Source organism: Clarias gariepinus, chromosome 2 (genome assembly GCF_024256425.1).
Source record: "Clarias gariepinus isolate MV-2021 ecotype Netherlands chromosome 2, CGAR_prim_01v2, whole genome shotgun sequence".
Lineage (NCBI taxonomy): Eukaryota > Metazoa > Chordata > Actinopteri > Siluriformes > Clariidae > Clarias > Clarias gariepinus.
Window position 1 is genome coordinate 24,055,348 of NC_071101.1, and position 23,305 is coordinate 24,078,652.

General features: G+C 36.8%; 1 protein-coding gene across 1 annotated transcript; it reads right to left on the minus strand.

The window, feature by feature from the left end:
* Positions 1-1,447: 1,447 nt before the first annotated feature.
* On the minus strand, positions 1,448-22,273 carry cib2 (calcium and integrin binding family member 2). The gene is made up of 6 exons (XM_053488646.1): positions 21,955-22,273; positions 17,156-17,190; positions 9,027-9,138; positions 5,551-5,698; positions 5,155-5,350; positions 1,448-2,440 (listed from the first exon to the last, which is right to left on the minus strand). The coding sequence occupies exons 1-6, from the start codon at positions 22,003-22,005 to the stop codon at positions 2,419-2,421; spliced, it is 564 nt and encodes a 187-aa protein (XP_053344621.1). The 5' UTR covers positions 22,006-22,273; the 3' UTR covers positions 1,448-2,418.
* Between the last annotated feature and the right edge of the window lie 1,032 nt (positions 22,274-23,305).

The following is a 23,305-nucleotide window of genomic DNA, read 5'->3' on the forward strand; positions in this document are numbered from 1 at the left end:
ACGTAAGACCTACTGTTGATTTGAATCAATTTTGAATGCAATGGACTGAATTCCTATCCGGGATGTATATATGCCAGTGTCTTAATACGAGACATTTATAGCCATGGTTAAGGAGCTGATTAAGGTTCGCTGGTCAGAAGGTAGGGGGTTTAAGCCCCAGCACTGCCCAACCTGTCACAGTTGAGCCCTTAACACCACTCTGTGCTCCATGGGCATCATATCAACCTTCCTAACAATATAAAAATAATTTTACTCTCCTGAGATGTATTCGTGATCAAATAAAGGTTTATTCTAAAGCCGGTGGATCCAAAAAGACCATAGCCAAGATAAAGTGATTTAAAAGAATATTTGAATAAATTCACTTTTTCATTTCAGTGTCATGTAGAACCATGAGATGTTTGTCATCTTTTGAAACCAACAAATATTTCAGCACTGGCTCCACCTGGAGTACACACAGACTCACTGCATGTTTAAACACACTGCTATTCACCCCCCACCCTCAAAAGTTATTTTGAATCACATTCAAGTCTGTTCTCCCAAGCTAGGAAAAGCAAACGGCTCTAAATCATAAGTCTAGCTTATATAGCCAAGGACAGGACAGACTTGTGCATCTCTGAGTTCAGATTTACCACACCCCAATATGTGGGTATAATAATGCTGCTGTGGGCTAATGCAGCACTGCTCCTAGCGATCCCATTCAACATAAAAAGTCATAACAGGTTATACAACAGGAAGTCCAGAAAAATAATAACCATTCCCTACTGGAGATGCTGGCTGGTGACAGCTGAGGGAGCTAGCAACTTTTGTTTGTACCTATAGATTTAGTTGCCGACCAAAACTGTATTGCAAGTTTTTATTTTTCTAGTAAGACTTTGAATCAGGAATTGACATAAAATACAAAATATTGAAGTTATAGAAAATCAGTATAGCGGTTTGATGTACACCAATCAGCCATACCATTAAAAACCCATTTGGGGTCTCCCTGTGCAACCAAGGCAGATCTGGTCCCTTAGGTCACAGTGCCTCTGAGGATGTACCGTGGTTGTCTGGCACCAGGTTCTAGTTGCAAGACAGGCCTTCATGGATTAGACCTATTGTCCAGTGGATCCCATGAGTACTCTGATTTAGATCTGGGGAGTTTGATGGCCAGGTTTGCAACAGTGAACTCTTTGTCTATTGAGTCCCATGTGCAGCAGGCTGTGATGCACTGAGTGTCCTGGTGCTTTTCTATCTTGGCCAACATCGACTTTTTTGACAATTTGTGCTGCATCGGCTCTTCTGTGGCAACATGGGTAAGCCTTGGTTGCCTATAATACTGTCAGCAAGTTGGTGGTGTATAGCTAGCTAGTACTGTTGTTCAGGTAACCATGGCAGTGGTGTTAATGTAATGGCTATGCATGAGAAATAAAAAAAATCAGCAGTATTAAACTGATGTACTCAGTCAACAAACAGCAGAAAATATTTTATTCAAAGTTAAGTCAAATGCCCTCTATTACACTGAAAAAAGGGTTCATATTAAGAGATTAAGAGGTGGCGCTAACACACATCAGGTTCAAACAGGAAAACAAGAACGTAAGAGCACAATAAAAATAAAATTATGGTTTCTGAATAGTTGAATGTAAGAAAAGGTGACAGAGCCCTTGGTACAACTGGAGAACAGTTTGATATGATTGTCGTCATGCTCCAGTCCTATAAGCAATAAGACAACTAAGAGAATCAGATACAGCAAAAGCAATTTATAGCAGAGGGCAAAATTAATGCAACTCATGCATTTCAGGGAAAAAGATTGCATAGCTGTAAAAAAGATAAGACTGTCTCTTTGACTGTGATGCCAGTGCTGTGCTTTTAGCCCTCATTTTCAATCTCTCTCTCTCTCCCCTCTCTCCTCTCTATCTTTATATCCTATCTTTCATTACTTGCTCATTTTGTCCATCATGCCATCACATCTTTCTTGATTCTAAATGAGAGGAGACAACAGGAGGAGAGTGATGTATTCAGTGGTGCCATGGACATAGTATGACAAAGAGACAAGCATAACACCATATGTCCATTTTCCGGCAGAGTCTTCCTTAAAAACCACATGGTTATATGAGAAATGCCCACACCGATGTTCATCGTCCAGTATCTGAGCTGACTGAAGAATCTTTCCAGAAGGAAAAATAGTCATGTTTTTTCTTTGCATTCCTTACTTTAAAGTGTGCTTCCTCAGAAAACAAAAATTTTTTTACAGAGCCAAAGAGCTCCAAAATGCAGCTTGCCTAGTAAGTGAGCGCTGCTCAAAAAGGACCAAGAGAAAACTCTTTAGCGCTATAGAGGACAGGCACTGCTTTGCACTCTATATGTGTCCATGAGTTTTTCAAGGATTCAAGTTGTAGTCAGGGAATCCGAAGAATCTCTGGTGAAGAAGAAGAAGCCCTCTCAGATTCGTATATGGAAGGTGCTGCATAAGAGAACGAGACAGGAAGACATTATAAATTAAGAGGAATTCTTTCTATTTAGACTTTGTCTGTGAAATGTCAAATAAATCAAAAAGCTGTGATATGACAGTTGGCGCTAAACATAAGACAGCATCCTGATTCGGAACAGTAATAACAGCACAAAAAAATGAAAGGAATTTATGCTATGTTCTGAGTTATAGCCACATAGTGCATTAGTGCTGATTCAGAAGATTCCAATTATCCATATGTCCGACTCCAAGACAGATATTATGGGATAAAAAGACCAATTGAAAATAACTGAGGGGAACAGATGTTTTTTGATTATATTTGTACTGAGAATTAGATTTAAATGACCTGAGATTTTAGAAAAATAAAATAAGTATATGGCACTAAGTGAAGCACTAATATGATGCTGTTGTAATAATAAGCTTAAGTGTAATTTTACTGAAAGAAAAGGTTCATGGATAGGCTGTAAAAAAATACTTTTGTCACAATAAACATGAAAATGACCCAGAGTACTGTACATAAGTAATAAACATACAGTAGTACTATAAATAATATGTACATATACTAGTGTTGTTATTTGGGTATATTGTCTGTCAATGTGCCACCCAGTACATCGAGGGATGGATAATCCTCATCCTGGAGATATATCCGTCGTTTCTGTGACAGTTACTTAATGGGTCGGGTTGCCAGCTCAGGGTGACAATTTGAGAACACCAATTAGCCTAATTTACATGTCTTTGAACTGTGAGAGAAAAGCAGAGTACTCGAAGGAAATCCAACAAGCACAGGAAGAAACATGCAAACTTCATGCACACAGGCCCAAGGCAGGAATCGAACCAGGACCCTGGAAGTGCAAGGAGCCACCATGCCACCATACTCGTGTTACTTTATTTAATTATTTTATTAAATTAAACAGGCCCTAGCCAAAGTACACACACCGGCAAGAAAATTTAAACATGGTTTGCTTCCAAAATTTGTGGTCTACATCTCGTGTGTTACCAGATACTGTAAGAACATTTGCAAAAGCATTTTCATGTAAAGTCGAAGTGAAAATTCCTGACATAGCTGATCCAGACAGCTCAATGGCTTACTGGTTTATACTTTCGCCTCGCACATCCAGGGTCTGGGTTCGATTTCTGCCTCAACGTCTGTGTGTATGCAGTTTGCATGTTCTCCCTGTGCTTGGTGGGTTTCCTCAGGGTACTCCAGTTACCTTCCACATTCCAAAGATACGCACATTAGGCTAATTGGCATCCCAAATTGCCTGTAGTGTGCGTGTCACCCTCATCCAGGGTCTACCCCACCCTGCCCTAAGTCTTCTGGGATAGGCTCCAGGCCCCCCGCAACCCTGTATACAGGATAAAGCGGTATAGACGACAATAGATGATTTAATGGACAGATGTTTTCCTACAAGTGCATGACACTCTTGCTCTGATTTGCATCTGCTGTCCCACGTTTACACTATTTGACATATCAATCACTCATCGTCTATAACGCTTTATCCTTGAACCCAGACCCTGGAGGTGCAAGACAACAGTGCTAACCTATAAGCCACTGTGCCGACACTATTTGACATATTATACACTAAATTTCTATTTTGAAGCATTTTGATATCCCTGTGAATTAGAAGCAGAAGTATGCACTTTGTATCAGTCTAAGCTGCAGAACAATAAACAATGCAATACTGGACTTCTGTCACTCCGAGTCCCTCTCAGGCAGTGAGGCACAGCTGTGGAGCTTGTAAATGTCCAACAGAGGAATGGCTGCCTCATAAAAAGCATTGGAACACATCAGAGCTGAATTACAGTAAAGGGGCTTACAGTTCAGCATGTGTAAGCACACTAAGCTTGATGAAAAGGTTCACTGCAGGTGTTAAAACCAGAATGAGTTGGTCTTGGGTTACCATCGATGGATGCCATACATATGTAGTGACATAATAACATAAGAAACATGCAAAGTCAATTAATTTTTTATTATTATTATTATACATATGTATGTTATATGAAGAATAATTAAATATGGATCTGATATATATTTAACATTGTTATGAGGAATACTTCCTTTTTCACCCACCAATGGGTCTCAATTATCAATCTTTTTTTTTTTTTTTTACCTTGTAAAGCTTTTTGTAGGAAAAAAATTACAAAACTCACACATATACTTTGATCACCTATAAATTACAACACATGTTTATGGCACAACTAATTTGCATTTAGTGACACCTACAAAAATCCATAAAGGAGTTTAAAAAAAAGATAACTATTAAAAATGCCACCTGGTGAGGTATGACAAGTGTAATGCTTGAAGTGGAGGTTTAAATGAATAAATCTTCTTTTATGTAAATGTAGCCCAGTGTGGATGACCATAAAGTATTAGTTTAATACTCGATTTTAAAATTGTTAGATAATTCCTCACACTGTAGTGTAAGTGTCTCTGGTGATCCACTTGGCTATACACTTAGTAAGAAGAAGTTATGGAAGCCTGTGGCACTTCAGCACTTTTTTGTGACAATAGGACAGAATGCAATTAAAAATAACAGACATCACTAGTTACCAGGTTAAATTCAGCATGCATCAAAAGCACAGGAACAGACAATTATGTGTCTCAAAGTTCAGTGGATAGTAAAGGAGGGTCAGTTATTCTGTCTTTCATTCTGTTAGCTTTATATTAAAAAGCATTTTTTTTCTCTTTCATGCACATACTTATGTACCTTAAAAAGTCAGGAGCCCTGGTAATCATATTTTCAAAGTCAGCGAAGGAGAGCTTGCTGTCTCCATCCAGGTCAGCCTCCTCAATTGCCTTCTCACACACCAGGTTCACCTCCTCGGGAGTCAGCTCCTCCTTTGTCAGCTTGTTCAGAGTCTTCTCAAGGTCCTCTTTGCAGATGTAATTATCCACATTGAAATCTGCAAATAATACACCGTAGGGAATATGAAATTAATGATTGCATTTTGTTAGACTTTTAGAAAGTTACAGTACCATTATAAAAAATGTGCAATACATTACAGATTATTAAGCACACTAAATCCACAATTCTGCAGCACTTAACCTGTTGTAAGAAGACATTATGAAATTTATGTGCGCTAATGAAAGGAGGCTCTGGTACCATATATTTTAAAAGCATAAATGGCCTTTAGCTCTCGGGGGGCCATTTCACTCAGAACTGAGAACATGTCGACAAAGTCGTTGAAGCTGAGGTTCCCCAAGCCGTCCTCGGAGAAGGACTCCACAATCCTGTCACGGAATGGATTTTCCTGTGCAACACAGACGAATAAAATAAGCACAAAAAAAATAAATAATAAAGGACAGGCAAAAATTTAGAGAAATTAGGTAAGACATCAAACACTGCAAGACAGTGGACGCCAGAGCTTGAGACTAAATTGTTACTGCATGTAACACTTGCAATGTGAAAGTGTAGACACAACAGCCTGTTCTGCTGAGTGAGACACATGCAAAAATGAGAAAGGCTGACTCTCCATGCTAGTGCCTATATTTCTCACCCAGTGGACTCTCCAATGGCTTTCAGGATTTTTTTTATGCTCCTACAATCAGCTGACTCAACAGTGTTATGCGCACAACAAAGGGAGGCTACAGAAAGGCACAATGCTGCAACACACTGTGTTTGAGGCTGTGAATGGTTATCCACCCTGTGCTGTTACAGTATTCAAAATTCAAATAATTTATTCTTTAACTATCTTGTCCTGTGATGTAAGATCAATAGATCTGGCCCACATTCCAAACCATAGAGCATAATAAGTAAATAATAAAACACAGCTTTGCCATGCTGTTCTATAAAATTAATCAAAAGAAGAATGGGCATTCTGTCCAGGGGGATATTGTTTATTATTTTCCTGTAATACTACGCCAGATGGGTTTTATTCTTACAATTAACATTGTGAAATGTCTACAAAACACATCACAGCTCTCTCTTTTTTCTCTTAAATATGAATAAAACAAAACATGCATTATATCCTTTTATCAAGAAACCTCTATTTTGAATACTTTCCCTTATAGAAATGTAGTTAGAGCTTCACTTCCTACACTGACCTCTGAAGTGCTGACACTAGAGACACCTCCCAAGATTATGTAAGTAAACGTTTCCTTACAGAAAATGTAGCATATTAGGCCTATAATACTAACAATTACACTAATTTTGTCTTCTGTTGATTTGAAGCATCCATCAAACCTGTATAAATTGGTATTATAGAATAAATAATGCATTATAGTCAGCATAATGCATCTCAGTCAGCACTGCTGTCAGAGTCGTGCATTTACAAAAAAAAAAAAAATCAACATCTAAATAATCAGTATCCATTATCTAATGGATCTAATCAGTTTTACAATGTACAGTACATTAATGACACAACAATTTTTGTTGGAGGTTTTGTTGGAGGCTTTCCCTTTGTAATTCAGTTATTCTGTTTATCATATGAGAGCATCCTAAGATGAAATAATATAGAATAAAGAAAAATATGGTAGACATATAAACCCGATTACTGACTGCTTAGACTCAGGAATACATTCAAAAATTCAATTTAGGTGCTGTGTGCAAATTTCTAAAAGCTGCAGAAATTGTTTCTTTTAGCAGACTTACACAACTCGATCTGGTAATTACTTTATGCACATTGATAGCTAGATGTTTTTCAAAAATGATAATCCTTTAAACACACTAAGATGATACTGTGCATCAAGATTAAGCAATACCACAGGAAAGGAAGTGCTGTTGTGATGAATATTAGCATAGGTAATAGGCACTGGAGTGCAGCCAGAGTGCAGCCCGACTGCTCCAGGCTTCAGCTGTGTTCCACAAAAGCTATTTATTATCAACAGATTCTGATTTGTTTCTTTAGTTAATCAGTTATTTTGCTCGGTCAACACAAATCCTTCTGCAACTAGCAGACATAATTAACTTTGAACTAACTGAGCTGGAAATCAACAATTAGTGTATTTAACAGGAGTGAAGGTTGTTTAAAATTCTTACAGGTACTGTGTAGCTAAAAGTTGAGGAAAATAAACCTTAAAGGTGGTCCTGAGAAAATTTCTTTTATACAGATAGACTTATCCCGCTTTTGGGCTTTAGAGCTAAATGCTGAATAGCATTAAATGGAAAGCTTGTGCACTAGGTATGTGTACAATCCTTTATTTAACCCAACAAGTAGTGCCCTTGATTTGGGGTTATGGAATGATTTAAGATTTGTTAGAAGATAGCGAGCTTTGTCGCAGTAAATTGAAGAGCATGGACAGTTCAGAGGAGATTCGGATTCACTTAGAAGCAATTATTAAGGACACCAAGTGTAGTTAAAAATAACATAACATTATTACTGTATATGTGTTTTTTGTTTTGTTTTTGCTAAAAGGTCTTTTGTGACTGGTTATGAATGTGAGTTTTGATGGGCATGTTCTCTCTCCTCAGTACTGCAGACCGCACAAACTTACTTTCACCAATGCTGTGACCAAAAGTTAGTGTAAAAAACGATTAAAAGAAAACCTGGGACAGAGAGTGATACATATACTGTAGTTAAACTGTTTAGTTTCCTGTTACTGCCGTTGATTCTGGATCAGAGAAAGGCTAGTCTGTATTGGAACAACGCTGATGAAAAAGCACTCAGACTCAGTGATGTGTGATGAATCACATCACTTGAACATGAAAGGCTAATTAGCAGCCAGCCCTAGACTGAGTGTGGACAGAGATTTACGTTTATGAAGTCTAGGAAGTCTTTTGGAGGCTGTACGCTGTCAGAGGCACATCAATTTCAGTTTCAACGGCCTACTCCACTGTGGGCCACTTTTAATATTTATTATAAGAATGACACATCATACTTTAAGATGGATATAATTACATATTGTGGAATGTCGGCAAGAAAAAGTAGCACCATGGGCTACTTTTATAATATAAATTAAAAAACTGTACATACAGAAACTGTGACCAACAACATGAGCTTCCAATGAGTTGTTAATATAGTAACTATAATATTAATATAAACCTTCAATTTAAATTACAGCTTTATAGTTCAATAGTTATAGCATTACTGCTGGAACATCTGCTAGAGCTGCTGTTATAGAAAACTGATTAACATCTTCTAACCAATCAGAGTCAAGGATTAAACAACACTGTAGAATAATGCTTTTCAAGAGTTGGCCCCTCTTGATACACATGGGCTGAACCATTAAATACTTATTTTATGACCTGGTATTGCTTAGTTTGCTAGGACAATTTTCTCACTACATTTGCAAATAAAGAAGATTTGCACTAAATTCCCAAGTTCAAGATTAAGTGTATGCTTGTTTACAACCATGAAAAGTCCAAAAGTGCTAACTTAATATGCTGATACAGCATCATTTCATGGAGCGTTAACTTTTATAAGCTCAGGATAACAACCTGCTCCTCCTCTCACATGCTGTACAATACCATGGAAAAAGGGGGAAAAAATTGTGTTTTCATTAAGATCCTGTTTTGGACCATAAAAGTAAGTGTGTGTTAGATTTGATATCAAATCTAAGGTATAGTCTGGATCATTGAGCAAATATTTGTACAGTAGTATTAATACTTAACTAATGTTGTGGTATTATTAGTAGCATTACCTTCAGCTCTGGCATATTGACTATAAGGCTTAGAGGGACTTTAACATCAGGTTCATTTGTGTAATCCATGGGAACTAAATGCGGGGCCAGTTCGTGATATCTTCCATGTAACCTGGAAAAAGAACAAAATGGTATTACAAACTCATTGTTTTCATATTAATTAAACGTGCTGTAATAGTTAATCATATAATATCTGCACATCAGGTTAAGGGCCATGCTCCTTGGCCAGGAATATCTTACGGAAATATGGCATGGATATTAATCAACTCAGTTTAATAAATTACAGCATTTTGCTAATCATTATTTGCAAATAATTGTTTTTTACAGCATTAAAGTGCTCAGGAATGGCACAATCCATTGCAATATATAAGATGCAAATGATTGATCTTCTGATGCCGTATATACAGTATTGGCTATGATTTGGATTTAGAAGCAAACATTTCATGGGAAACTGGAAAAAATCCACTTCTCATACATTAGAGAAATTCAATTATGAATGACCCAGACTTAATGTAATATTTTACTGGCTGAGGGGGAATGTAATAATGTGATTGGCAAAAGCGGCAGATTTCACAGGGCTATTTTGTCCATTTGCTCACACAGAGGCTTGGAGGACTTCCAGAAATCTATGGGCTGATGACTCAGTCTGAGCATGGCAACTAGGGTAAAGAGAGAGAGAGAGAGAGAGAGAGAGAGAGAGAGAGAGGCTCCAACTTTAATAAGATGTGAAAAAATACATTACATTTTGATTAAAATGTTTAATCAAAATCAATATTGGAAAGGTATGAGTCCAGGTAAGCATGTCGATACCCGACACCTGACACAAGAAACAAGAGTTGAATAGAAAACCTGACTAAAAAAGTCTTACAGACTAAGATAATGTCTGAGGCAAACCAGAAAGTTTCTCCGCAAAATTTGGCTAGCTAAATATAATGTCAATTAATTGCCAACAGCCAAGATACTAAAAGTGATCAAACAATATTAACACAGTTCATATTTAATTGACTTTATATTAAAAACACAAGATTCTGAACACAGTTTAGATTATGAAAGAGAGAGAGAGAGAGAGAGAGAGAGAGAGAGAGAGAAAATGGCCATAAAGACAACATTTGGACTCAAATCAGGTCACTGAAGATGGCAGCATGTAATGATTGGTGATAACTGTTTCCTAACCCTGCATAATAGTGTCACCACTATGTTAGCGCGTCGGCCGGATGGGAAGAAGTGTGTGTTTTATGAAGGTCATAAAATACAGGACTCCATTAGGTTGGAAGGTGATTGTCCATTTTGTTTCCTGTGCTCTACTGGCCCTGTTATCAAACCCAATCTCAGTATCACTGTAGAGGAATGATTCACCCAAATGAATCAAATGAGGCTTGTCTTTTCTTGTGTAAGAGCCAGGGAGATAGAACCACTATGATGAATAGCAAAGCTACGGAAAATTAACTCACCAAGGAAGAGATTTTTTTCTTTTTTTCCCACTTGGTTTCTTAGTGTTACCTCTACAACAAAAACTTCTGCACAGTTTTACTGTTCACAAGGAAAATTAGGTTTCAATGTGGTTATCAGGAATTTATTATATTGGTGACCGCAAAACATAATGAGCTTTAAAGCATGAACGCAGCTGTATGTTAAATATAAAAGGATGATAGAGCTGTACACAGTCCCACAGAGTGGCTAGGTACATGACAATCTTTCCTGGGAATGGCTGCAGTGAGAAATACTGAAAGCAGCAAGTGATGCAGCACTCTGAAGACAGGAGATAAAAGCCGGTAATGGCTTAGTGTTGAAGCATAAGCTGAGGGTTTAGCAGCCATTAGAAGCAAATATATTAAATATCCTCATTATCCCTCATCCGTAGAAAATAAATGCTAGGTTTTTCTTTCACAAGCAAGCACTTACAGTAGCTAGTATATCACACAGCATTCTTAGTACTAATTCTAATAGTATATCCATTCTTCACTTTGAGAAATTCTCATTTTGGCAAGAGCTTTATCCCCTTGGCAGGAGCTGAAAAATGTATGTGATGATGTATGTTTATGTTTTGAGTTAATATAACTGATGGATATATTTTATGCAGTGCTGCAGGTGTGTGTGTGTGTGTGTGTGTGTGTGTGTGTGTGTGTGTGCGCGCGCGCTTAGGGGGTGTTGGTCACTAAAAAAGAATGTGACATTCTTTTCAGTAACCAAAACCCTCTACACACACACACACACACACACACACACACACACACACACACACACACACACACACACACACACACACACATCAAAAAACATGTTATAGCATAAACGTGAAACTATTAGGTTTTAAAATATTCTTTTGATTCTTAATAAAACATTACATTTGTATTATTTATAAGATTTGTATAAATATCACTAGGATTATCTATAGCAAATTAATGACAGTTGTGTATACAGTATATATAGACAAATATTTTATACAATTGGAATATTTGTCATCATATGTAAACTTCACTGAGCTAAAATGTCATTCGGTATAGCTAATGCAATTTAGCACAAAAAAAGTCAAAATACAAAACGTATGGCAGTAAATGTCACTTTACTTTTACTTCAGTATTTGCTACTACAGTCTACAGTCCATTATATTGCATCAGTTATCATGTTGGGATTCACTGTGTTTCTTGAATAAAATTGGGCAAATTATTTTTAGAACAAAATAAGTGTGAAATTATTTAATTATACCATGAAAAAAAATAGTCATAGTTACAGTACCATGCACTCCAGTTACTGGTACCAGAAATGAATATACTGCATAAACACAGAATTCTATATAGAAAATAATAACATGTGATATCATAACCTCAACAGACCTCATACAGGTTTATTATTAACAATCTTTTATGTGGCGCACTAGTGTAAAAATGATTGCCATCATTACATTTCAGATTTTGTGATTGCCCTAAATATCCAAATTAACATGTATAGGTTAATTAAGTGTATAGGAAATACAGTAGGATAAGATGTAGAGCTTATGACAGCTGACATCCCACTGAAATAAGTGTTCCCACAAAGACAAACATATCGTAAAAGTGTTCTTTAACGATATACAGTACGTAATAACTGTTCTATTAAAATTAAAATAGGATCTGCTTACCTGATTAAAATGTTAAAACTCTTTGAAGAATACAGCCAAATAATCAACTTTAATGACCTAAATATCATTGCACATGCTTGTCCATGCTCAATAAACAATTTTAGTGTCATGTCACCTACAGTATCACATGTTACGATCCAAGCATGATTCATACAGGAATTTTAGTACAGTATGCTTGGTGACATCATATTATCTAAGATCTTTTGTTGCAGGTTTTCCCATTCGGAGTGTATTACTACCATCAGTCAGGATGATATGAACTTTAAACAAAAAATAGCAAAAAATAAATATCCAATAAAAAGCAAATCCATTATCAGCATCTGCAGTGGTCCATGGGATTTAGCTCTGCAGATCTGTTTGTCTGTGCCTGGACCTTTTACAGGTCCTGCATTACAGACGAGCTCCATATAACTGTCATTCACAGTTCCAATTAAAGATGCTGGATTTGCTACTGTGTGCACTCCTTGCAAAATCATGTGTTTGCGAAGCAATATGGCCGAGCTAGTTCACATGGCAACTTCATGTTAATCTAACAAAATCTGCTCTCAAATACAGCAGTACTTGAAATGCCATCTTAGGCCAACCGATATGCTTAGTGTTCTTGAACTAGAAGTGATGAAAATAAATTAAATTACATTAATCCTTACATACCAAATGACAAAAAAGGTTGAAATCTAAAGTAAATGTACAGAACCATAAGAAAATCTGCAAAAGCCCCATGTGAGTAGAACATTACAAAAAATTTAATTTGTCACTGCAAGGCATAATTGTGTTTTACTGTTGAGTTTCTGCGATTTTGCATATTAAATGTATCTGTAACTATATAATTATAAAAATTTAATACTCAAGTTCTACCAAGTAATAATTGTTACAAGAGGAACATTTAACCACCATGAAGTCACAAAACACGACCATTTTATTTCATTCCTTAACAGTAATGAAGCAGCACAGTTGTAGCTCAATAATTGGTTTATTTGACTGTAAGCCTACACTCTACCTCATCCCCCAGTATCTGCTTTTAATTTCTTTGAGTAGTAACGTGATCTTTCAACAGCCCCGATTAACAGCACATCCTGAAATCTGAGAGCCATATGTCAATTACATTAGAAAATAAAGGGAGCGATTTGTTGTATGTCCCCTTGTTGCATCTAGAATAGGCAGAACAGAACCATGCATTGCACTGTTGCTTCTTATAGTCCTATCTTTGCTGCTCAGCCATAAATGAATAAGGTTGGCAGTTGCAATTTTTATAGGTGACTAAAGGCCTCACATCGGGGATGGGGAGTTGTGTGGTTGGATGTCAGCCCATAATCAGAAGATTAGGTTCCAGGTCAGGTGCGAGGCTTGCAAAGTGATCCCTGCCTAGGCGAGAACACCAATGCAAGGGGTGAAGGGGTACAGTGAAAGCAGTGCTGCTCTACTTGGTATCATATTTATAAAAGCTGCTAGCATCACAGTCCTCCTGAACCAGCTAATTTGATATACAGTATAGGGAAAATGGGAATACTGTATGTCATCCACATAGTAAAGTGAATTATGTAGAGACTTATTACTATAAACATGCTTAGTATTTCAAAACATGTCTTAGATGGCGTCATGTAATGTTTGTTGACATCTGACTATATCAGGCTATAACTCTCAGAGGCAATAACTAACAAACATCTTGTTTAAGAATGCTGTAAAATATGGCCAGGTCAATAACTCTGACAAAAAAATATTGTTGAGTCAATAAGGCAGCAGAGGTAAGGAGGTTAAATAGGCAAAGTTCACAATATCCACATACTGTACAACCAAACCTCAGTTTTTGGGCTCTCAAAACTTGTGTGCATACAAGATTGCTTATAGAAAGAAAGTAGTATACTGGAATAGGTTTGACTTCAAGTAAAAAAGATAAGAAGGTAAGTGCTAACCACTATGGCGCTGTGCTGCCTGAAGGTAAAATAACCTTTTTTATTGTTTTTATTGACTATAAAATGATTAGTCAGTCAGAAACTACTGGTGTATGGTCAAAAAAAATGGTATGTTAAGTAAAAGTGACAGTGGAAAAAAAAGTTATGTCTTAACAAGTTCTCAAGTGAAATTGCAACAGTTTGCATCACATCCCGTTTTGCTCCCTGGGCTCACAACAACAGAATGCACACCGATTCAAACTTGTGACTTCCTGACAATAATATAGAAATGGATGACAAAGTAAAAAAAAATATGTCTCAATAATGAAACATCTGATTGATCACCTTTAACCTGTAATGAAACATTTCTATCCTGCTATAAGTGCACTCCTCCAACCTGACTCCAACAACACCCGCAGGGCACAAGGGTCCACTGAACAATTACAAGATCTCAACCCATTGGAACACTAGCCTTGATTTGGCTTGGTTTTTGCCATCAAAAATGTTTGGGAAATATTATTGATTATCACAGGACAGTTCCAGAGGCAGTTCTATTGGCTTGTGGTGCCCCAACAATTCCGAATGGCATTTTTTTTCCAGATGTGTTGGTTATGTTAGTTTATTATTATTTTTAGATTATTTATCTGTTAATTCGTCCCTAAATACCTTGAATGCATCAGCCAACATAATATATCATAACCACCCAACATTTATGAATTACCCACTTTTAACATCATAAGCATGTTAAATCAATAAACATGATACTCAAAATCCAAGGCTCCATAGCTAATTGCAATACACTACACACCCACAGCCGAATGTAAACACCCCAATAGAATAACTGAATAAATGACTAATGTTATTTCTACTAACAAAGCTAGAACGGTTCCCAATATTAAAGCCATAGTTACACCAGGAGCTAATGCTTTCTCAACATCTCATGGGTTAAAAACCTTGCATTACACCGTGTCAGCAAGACCAAAAAGAGAGCAGTGCAGAGATGAAAGTTTTGTGTATTTGCAAGGCTTGTAACTGAAGCAATATCATATTAGCTGTTCTACCAATTACACGCCTTGCTGCTTGCTGCCAGGTCTTCTGAGGGGGAGATTTTGATAGCAACACATGAAAAAAGAAAAAAAAATAATCACACTCTTGCAGAGCACAGTTATAAATTGTGGCTGGCCTGGTTGTAATCTCTCTGTCTCCCTTTACTAGGACACAGTTACTCCCAGTCTAAAACAAAAAGTGCTCCTGGAGACTGGTAAGTGGTGTGGAAAGCAGTATTGCTACTTGTGAAAATATCAATATAATATGAAATATGAAGTTTTCATTAAATCTTTAATTAATCCAATTCCAATCTACTTGTAGATACTGAACTTGGGAAGCCTTTTTGATTATCAGGGTAAACATGCATAGTACTGTGCAAAAGTCTTCAGCCACTGCCTGTTTCTTCATATTTTGTCTCAGTAGAACCAGGCTTTCTTGCATTTTTAATGTAGTCTTGGCTCTCTGGTGGGATTTTAGATTAAAATACATTAAGCTCAGCTCACCAATAAATGGCCACCAAATAGAGCATAAACACTTGTGGACTTGATCAAAATTTGAATTAAATAACTCCTTAAGAGAGAATATGTAAAAAATACAAACAGGGCTGTGTTAGGCCACTTGAGACAGAGGAAATAAATAATAGATGCACTGTGCAGGTATACAGTTATTGACATTTACTAGTTTAATTGCTGAGCTACTCATAAGAAGGTTGTGAGCTTAAATCCCATGACCCCTAGAGAACCATCTCTGGCCTGCAGAACAAGACTGGTAACATTCAAGCAATGCACTACTGTTTATTCTATCGTTAGTCAAAAAGCCATTTTCACTAACAAGATTTTATGTTGGGGTAAATCATATTCAGCAATGAGCACCAATGGTTGTGACACTGGTATGAGTGTACTGTTGCAGATTTTCAAAACTTTACTGCTAAGTCAACAAGCATTTACCAGTAAAAAAGTCACAAAGAAAACAGTGATGAAGGGTTGATAGAGAAAAAAAAAGGCTAAAAAAGACATTACCATACATATGAAATAAAGCATAACAGAACATACTGTAAAAGAGAATGATTAAAAATGTGACTGTTATTTTTCCCAAAACAGTATGATACAGCATGTTATATTGCTCTTATACCAAATTAATTTGCCAAATGTTATATTTGTTATTTACTAAGAAATAGCGTCACACTTTGTATCCATTTATATTTACATTTAATGTTGTGGAGCAACTGTTAAATACTATAGTCTCTTATCAGTCATGATATAGCAGCTAAAACACTTTTTTTCCTCACCAGCATCTCTTTATGCTTTATTTTTTGGACAAAAATGCAACCTGTTGTGTTACTCAAAAACTACACAAATAAAAATAGTCAGAAATCCTAAATGAAATGTTTTTTTTCTCAGACTCTTAAAAAGCATTAAACTAAAAAAATTCCTTAAAAATAACTAAATTAATAAATTAATAATAATGATGATAATGATAATAATAATAATAATGATTATTATTATTATTATTATTATTAAACTAAAGCCTTTAATAGAGGCATATAATTTAGTTTCTGCAATACAAAGCCTATCGGTAGTACCGTTCATAGAGTACTTTTATAGAAAATTATTCAACACCTTCTAGCCCTTTAGAACTGAGAATTTACCATTGACTTCATATTACGTGGTATAAACAAACAATGAGCTATCCAATCATAATGGGCATCTATTCTACAAGGTTGGTCATGAAGGAACATGAATAAAGAGGTATTAGTGTATAAAAGGGTTACCAAATTTAAATATTGCTGATGTTCTTCTTTTAGCACTGTATACACTCATATAAGAAGTATTGCTGAGACTTTCTTATATCTAGGTTGTCCTCTGCTAGTCACTTTTCATAGTCTGGACTTGCATAGAAAAACACAATTACAGTCTTTAATTGTTAACCTACATATGTTGATAATAAGTAGAACGCAGTAGCTACTATACTATAATATGGTAAAAATATGACAGTTACAATACAGTGAACCATAAAAATAAAAATTAGTTATGACAATAACTCAGAAACAGCATCTTTAATTTGACATAACTTACCGAAGGATTTCCTTGCGGGTAAAAAAAGTGCAGTCCTGCAAACATAGAAGAAGAAAGATTGTTACAAATTTAAACACCTTCAACAGACAAACAACCTGACTGGTATTTACACTCAATAAAAATATAAACGTAACACCTTTGTTTCTGCTCCGATTTTTCATGAGATGGACTTAAAGATCCAAAATTCATTTCAGATACACAATATTACCATTTCTCTCAAACATTGTTCACAAATCAGTCTAAATGTGTGATAGTGAGCACTTCTGCTTTGCTGAGATAATCCATCCCACCTCACAGGTGTGCCACATCAAGATGCTGAGTAGTGCACAGGTGTACCTTATACTGACCACAATAAAAGGCCACCCTGGAATGTGCAGTTTTTTGCTTTATTGGGGGTCTGGGAACTCAGAACCGGTCAGTATCTGGTGTGACCATCATTTGCCTCATGCAGTTCAACCCATCTTCTTCGCATAGAGTTTATCAGATTGTCAATTGTGGCCTGTGGAATGTTGGTCCACTCCTCTTCAATGGCTGTGCAAAGTTGTTGGATATTAGTGGGAACTGGTAAACGCTGTCGTATACGCCGGTCAAGCACATCCCAAACATGCTCAACGGGTGACATGGATGTATGGCACAACAATAGGCCTCAGGATCTCATCACGGTATCTCTGTGCATTCAAAATGCCATCAATAAAATGTACCTGTGTTCTTCGTCCATAACAGATGCCTGCCCATACCATAACCCCACCACCACCATTGGCCACTCGATCCACAACATTGACATAAGCAAAGCGCTTACCCACACGACGCCACACGCTGTCTGCCATCTGCCCTGAACAATGTAAACCGAGATTCATCCGTGAAGAGAACACCTCTCCAACGTGCCAGACGCCATCGAATGTGAGCATTTGCCCACTCAAGTCTGTTACGGCGACGAGCTGGAGTCAGGTCAAGACCTGGAGTCAGGTCAAGATGAGGACGACGAGCATGCAGTTGAGCTTCCCTGAGACGGTTTCTGACAGTTTGTGCAAAAATTGTTTGGTTATGCAAACCAATTGTTTCAGCAGCTGTCTGAGTGGCTGGTCTCAGACGATCTTGGAGGTGAACCTGCTGGATGTGGAGGTCCTGGGCTGGTGTGGTTACACGTGGTCCGCGGTTGTGAGGCCGGTTGGATGTACTGGCATATTCTCTGAAACGCCTTTGAAGACGGCTTATGGTGGAGAAATGAACATTCAATGCACGAGCAACATATCTGGTTGACATTCCTGCTGTCAGCATGCCAATTGCACGCTCCCTCAATGCTTGTGGCATCTGTGGCATTTTGCTGTGAGACAAAACTGCACATTCCAGGGTGGCCTTTTATTGTGGGCAGTAGAAGGTACACCTGTGCACTACTCATGATGTCAGATCAGCATCTTGATGTGGCACACCTGTGAGGTGGGATGGATTATCTCAGCAAAGCAGAAGTGCTCACTATCACACATTTAGACTGATTTGTGAACAATGTTTGAGAGAAATGGTAATATTGTGTATCTGGAATGAATTTTAGATCTTTAAGTCCATCTCATAAAAAAATTGGAGCAGAACCAAAGGTGTTAAGTTTATATTTTTGTTCAGTGTAATTTATGTTAAAAATATAGTTAAAGCCTATGACCTACACTTGATCACTTGGGGCCATCACTACCTCTGAGCATGTCATCCATAAAAACAGCAGGGTTTAAGATTTCTTTCTTTAATTATGTTGTGTCCGAGAAATGCCATCAATCACATCCGTGTCACATGAAACCCAGCAATACTATTACAGTTGTATCTGTTTATACAGTATACCATCGACAACACACATTGAGCATTGCTGTTCTATGATGGTCCTGTGGCTCAAAAAATATTGCCTGCATACAGCCAATATAGTATGTACTGACTGTTTTATTAGCTAATGATTTATCTCTCCTTTATGATGTTCACCCTGTGTTTGCCTGCATACTTTGCTTATGCTAAAAAAAAACATTATGCCAGAAATCACAGGAGACACCTTTGAGAGTGCTTTAAAGATTTATGGCATTAGCCTTTAAATATTGTTAATTGGTCATTAATTTGAAATATTGGGACTTTCATCTGAGGCAAGGCCACAGATGCAAGAATTATTAGCACACTGGACAGATGTACTGTAATGTGTGTAAAATATTACCAAAACACAGCCTGCATATACAGTAGTAATGATCACGTGCTCAGAGATGAAAATGCCTTTCTTGCAATTTATTTTTGTCAGGATAGGAAATCCTTTATCTAAAGAAACCTCATACCATTATACTGTAATATAACAATGTATGTTCGGTAAGAAACATATACTAGCTATAAATATGTGTTAATATGTTATATGTTAATAGTACATAGTACAATAGAAATGATAACATATTAGAACAAGCACATATGATATATATATATAAATCTGCCCTTAAACTGATGTCAAAATCAATAAACAACTTCTGAACAATGCAATTAAAGAATTCAAAAGATATATAGTATTAATAGTTATATGTAATTTAAAAAATTACCATATATAAAAAATATCTAAATTTAAATATCAAAAACTTCAAAGGGTTTCTATATATGGAAAACACCCGCAGGGCACAAAAAACAACTAGAGCAAAACAGAAGTGGTAGCAACATGTGTCATGCTGGAGTGACTAATGGTGATGTGAGTATGACTTGGCTGATCAGAGTAATCATTCTTTCAGCCAACTGGTCGTGCTCTACTAGTCCAAGAACTACAATCGCTGGTGTTAATTACAGAGCATGAAGGATGCAAGCGTTCATTTCTGGCTCTAGACTGATTTTTTTAGTATGATCAGATAAATGAAAAAAAAAAGTCCTATTTTTTATGCTTTATTATACTTATTATAGATAGGAGACGCCATCATGCACTGTATGTCTCTTGTATAAAATAACTCTAGACTGTTTTATTTAGTATGTTCAGATAAATGAAGAAAAAATGTGTCTTATTTCTAATGAATTTTTTAAGTCATTATACTTATTATAGATGGAAGATGCCATCATGTACAGTTCTGTATGTCTCTTGTATAAAATCAGCTGGATTGCTTTTCCATCCACACAGTCTTTATTATCCCAGTAAGCAGTGGTGATAAATTTGTAGAACTTACCAGAATAACTAGCTGAAAGACAATCCTTAGAGATTAGCTGAGTATTAATTATTAACTGGATTTATTCCAGGTTCATCAAAGGAGAGGAGAGGCTAGATAGGTCACGAGAATTATAGCAATGGCCTAAACTTTAAGCTAACATAATAAAGGTTCTTTGTTTTTATGTAATGGGGAAAGGGAACAGAGTGGGGAGGGGTTTTTAATGTTCATCTATCCACAACACCATTGAAGAACATTTCCCTAAATATACTGCATACTCCATATAGTACAATAGTACACAACCTATTGAATAGGATCTGGTTTAAAATATCTACAGTTCTATAAAATAGCATGTAGTGATTCTTGAATTATTATTTTTATTATTATTATTATTATTACTACTACTACTACTACAACTAAAGCCTTTAATAGAGGCATATAATTTAGTTTCTGCAATACAAAGCCTATCGGTAGTACTGTTCATAGAGTACTTTTATAGAAAATTAGTCAACACCTTCTAGCCCTTTAGAACTGAGAATTTACCATTGACTTCATATTTTGTAGTATAAACAAACAATGAGCTATCCAATCATAATGGGCATCTATTCTACAAGGTTGGTCATGAAGGAACATGAATAAAGAGGTATTAGTGTATAAAAGGGTTACCAAATTTAAATATTGCTGATGTTCTTCTTTTAGCACTGTATAACGCCATAGTCACAAGACCTAAAAACCAATATGTAACATGTAATTGTATTATGCATTATGCTGTAAGTGAGACTGGAGTGGCTGAAAATGGCTGCCTTTTAGATGGTTAAAATTCAGCACAAACAATTACAGTAAGCACGTATTATATATTCAGAATTTCCTGAAATACTTTATTATCCAAAGCATCAAGCTTGGCCCAGTGGTCAGTTTGCTGGAGGCTTTAGATGAAATGTCAGATGAACATGATGGCAGTGAGACTTACGCATTGGCCAAAGCTTATATGAGCAGGAGCATTCTGTGATGCAGAAACTGCATTATGAAATGCCTCACTTTTTTTCCCCTTACATTCGTAAGAAATGGGCTTTACTATGAAGGAAAAAAGGTGTAATCAAACTCATCCAAACAGTTTTAAAATTTTTAAATAAAGTGCTGAAAGGCAACTATTTCAGGTCATTCAGCTTGCTATGAATACAAATATTAATATGCATTTGTCTATGCAGATTTCATCTGCTATATGGCTTTGATAAATTGAAACAGATTTTCAGTAGTTAATTTTTGAGAATTGAAAAAATAAGATTTGGATAATGCTGAATTCCAAAAGTGAAATAACAATTTGTTGAGGCTGAGATTTCTAAAAACACACATAAGATGTAAGTTTTATGTCTCCATTTTAAAGCAGCTCAGCATCCTGCAGTAGTATACAGTATACTGTATATAGGACAGCAGCGTGTAAGCAGGATCCTAACAGCACTAACAAGAGGGAATTTAACCTTCTGGAGCAACTGTAATTATTTTTTACGTCTCCATTCATATCCTCCTTTTGTAACACAACAGAAACTTGCTGTATGGTTTCCCAGATTTTTTTGCAGGTGTCAGCGGTTGTGTATGCTATGTGGTCTGTCTTTAAGCTTAATTACTAATGGGAAGGGCTGGATATACCGAGAAGTCTCTTACCTGGTAGGCGTCTAGCTGTTCATCAGTAAATATCGTCTGCTTATTACCCATCTTAGTCGAGTGATTTTTCTGTCGTACAGATGCATCACATTCGGAGTTGGAGGAGTCCTGGCTTTCCTAGGCATCTATGGCATGTATACGGTGTGGCCAGACGGAAAAAAGCGTGACCGCGCATAGAATTGCAGAGCTCCGGCTTACTTATGGATGTTTGTGATGCCAATAGCACTCTCCATAAATACTTGAGTGCAAGGTGATCCGCGATCCTCCCCTACTCGAGTGTAGAGCTTCATGAATAGCAGAATAGCCTGTAGGATTACACACGCACTCACTCCTGTTTCAGCACCCACTGCTGTCCACAGCTGCTCACACTGCCAGAGCTTAGCGGAGGCGCACACAGCGGGAAAGTGGGGGAAAGTTACACTTAGGTGGCGCTAGGGGGCGTCTACCACCAGGGCAAGGAGGATGGATGGATGGATGGATAGATAGATAGATAGATAGATAGATAGATAGATAGATAGATAGATAGATAGATAGATAGATAGATAGATAGATAGATAGATGTTAACTAAAGAAATCTTGTCAGAAATACATTTTGTTGAAATGTCTGTTGTTGGATCTTTACAAAGAAATGACTTTTTAAACAAAACTTGCATTTAACAGAAAAAATTAATGACAAAATATCACATAATACACTTTTCAGACAAAACAAATGCTGACACACGCATCATTTTATTTCACAAATGTTTCACTCATACTACTGCTGTCATATCCATACACCATATATTTACCCATTTATACCCTTCTACTGTAAACTGCACATTCTGCACATCATGTATAATTTGTATGTTTCATACAGGGGTTGGACAATGAAACTGAAACACATGGTTTTAGATCACAATAATTCATTAGTATGGTGTAGGGCCTCCTTTTGCAGCCAATTTGCTTGGGAATGACAGATAGGAAAGTCCTGCACAGTGGCCAGAAAGGTTTTGAGCCATTCTTCTTGCAGAATAGTGGCCAGGTCACTACGTGATGCTGGTGGAGGTAAACGTTTCCTGACTAGCTTTTCCAAAAACACCCCAAAGTGGCTAAATAATATTTAGACTTGTTGACGGTGCAGGCCATGGGAGATGTTCAACTTCACTTTCATGTTCATCAAACCACTTGGTCACTAGTCTTGCTGTGTGAATTGGTGCATTATCATCCTGATACAAGGCACTGTCTTCAGAATACAATGTTTGAAACACTGGACGAACATGGTCATCCAAAATGGTTCGGTAGTCCTTGGCAGTGATGCGCACATGCACACAAGCATTGGGCCTAGGGAATGCAATGATATTGCAGCCCAAAC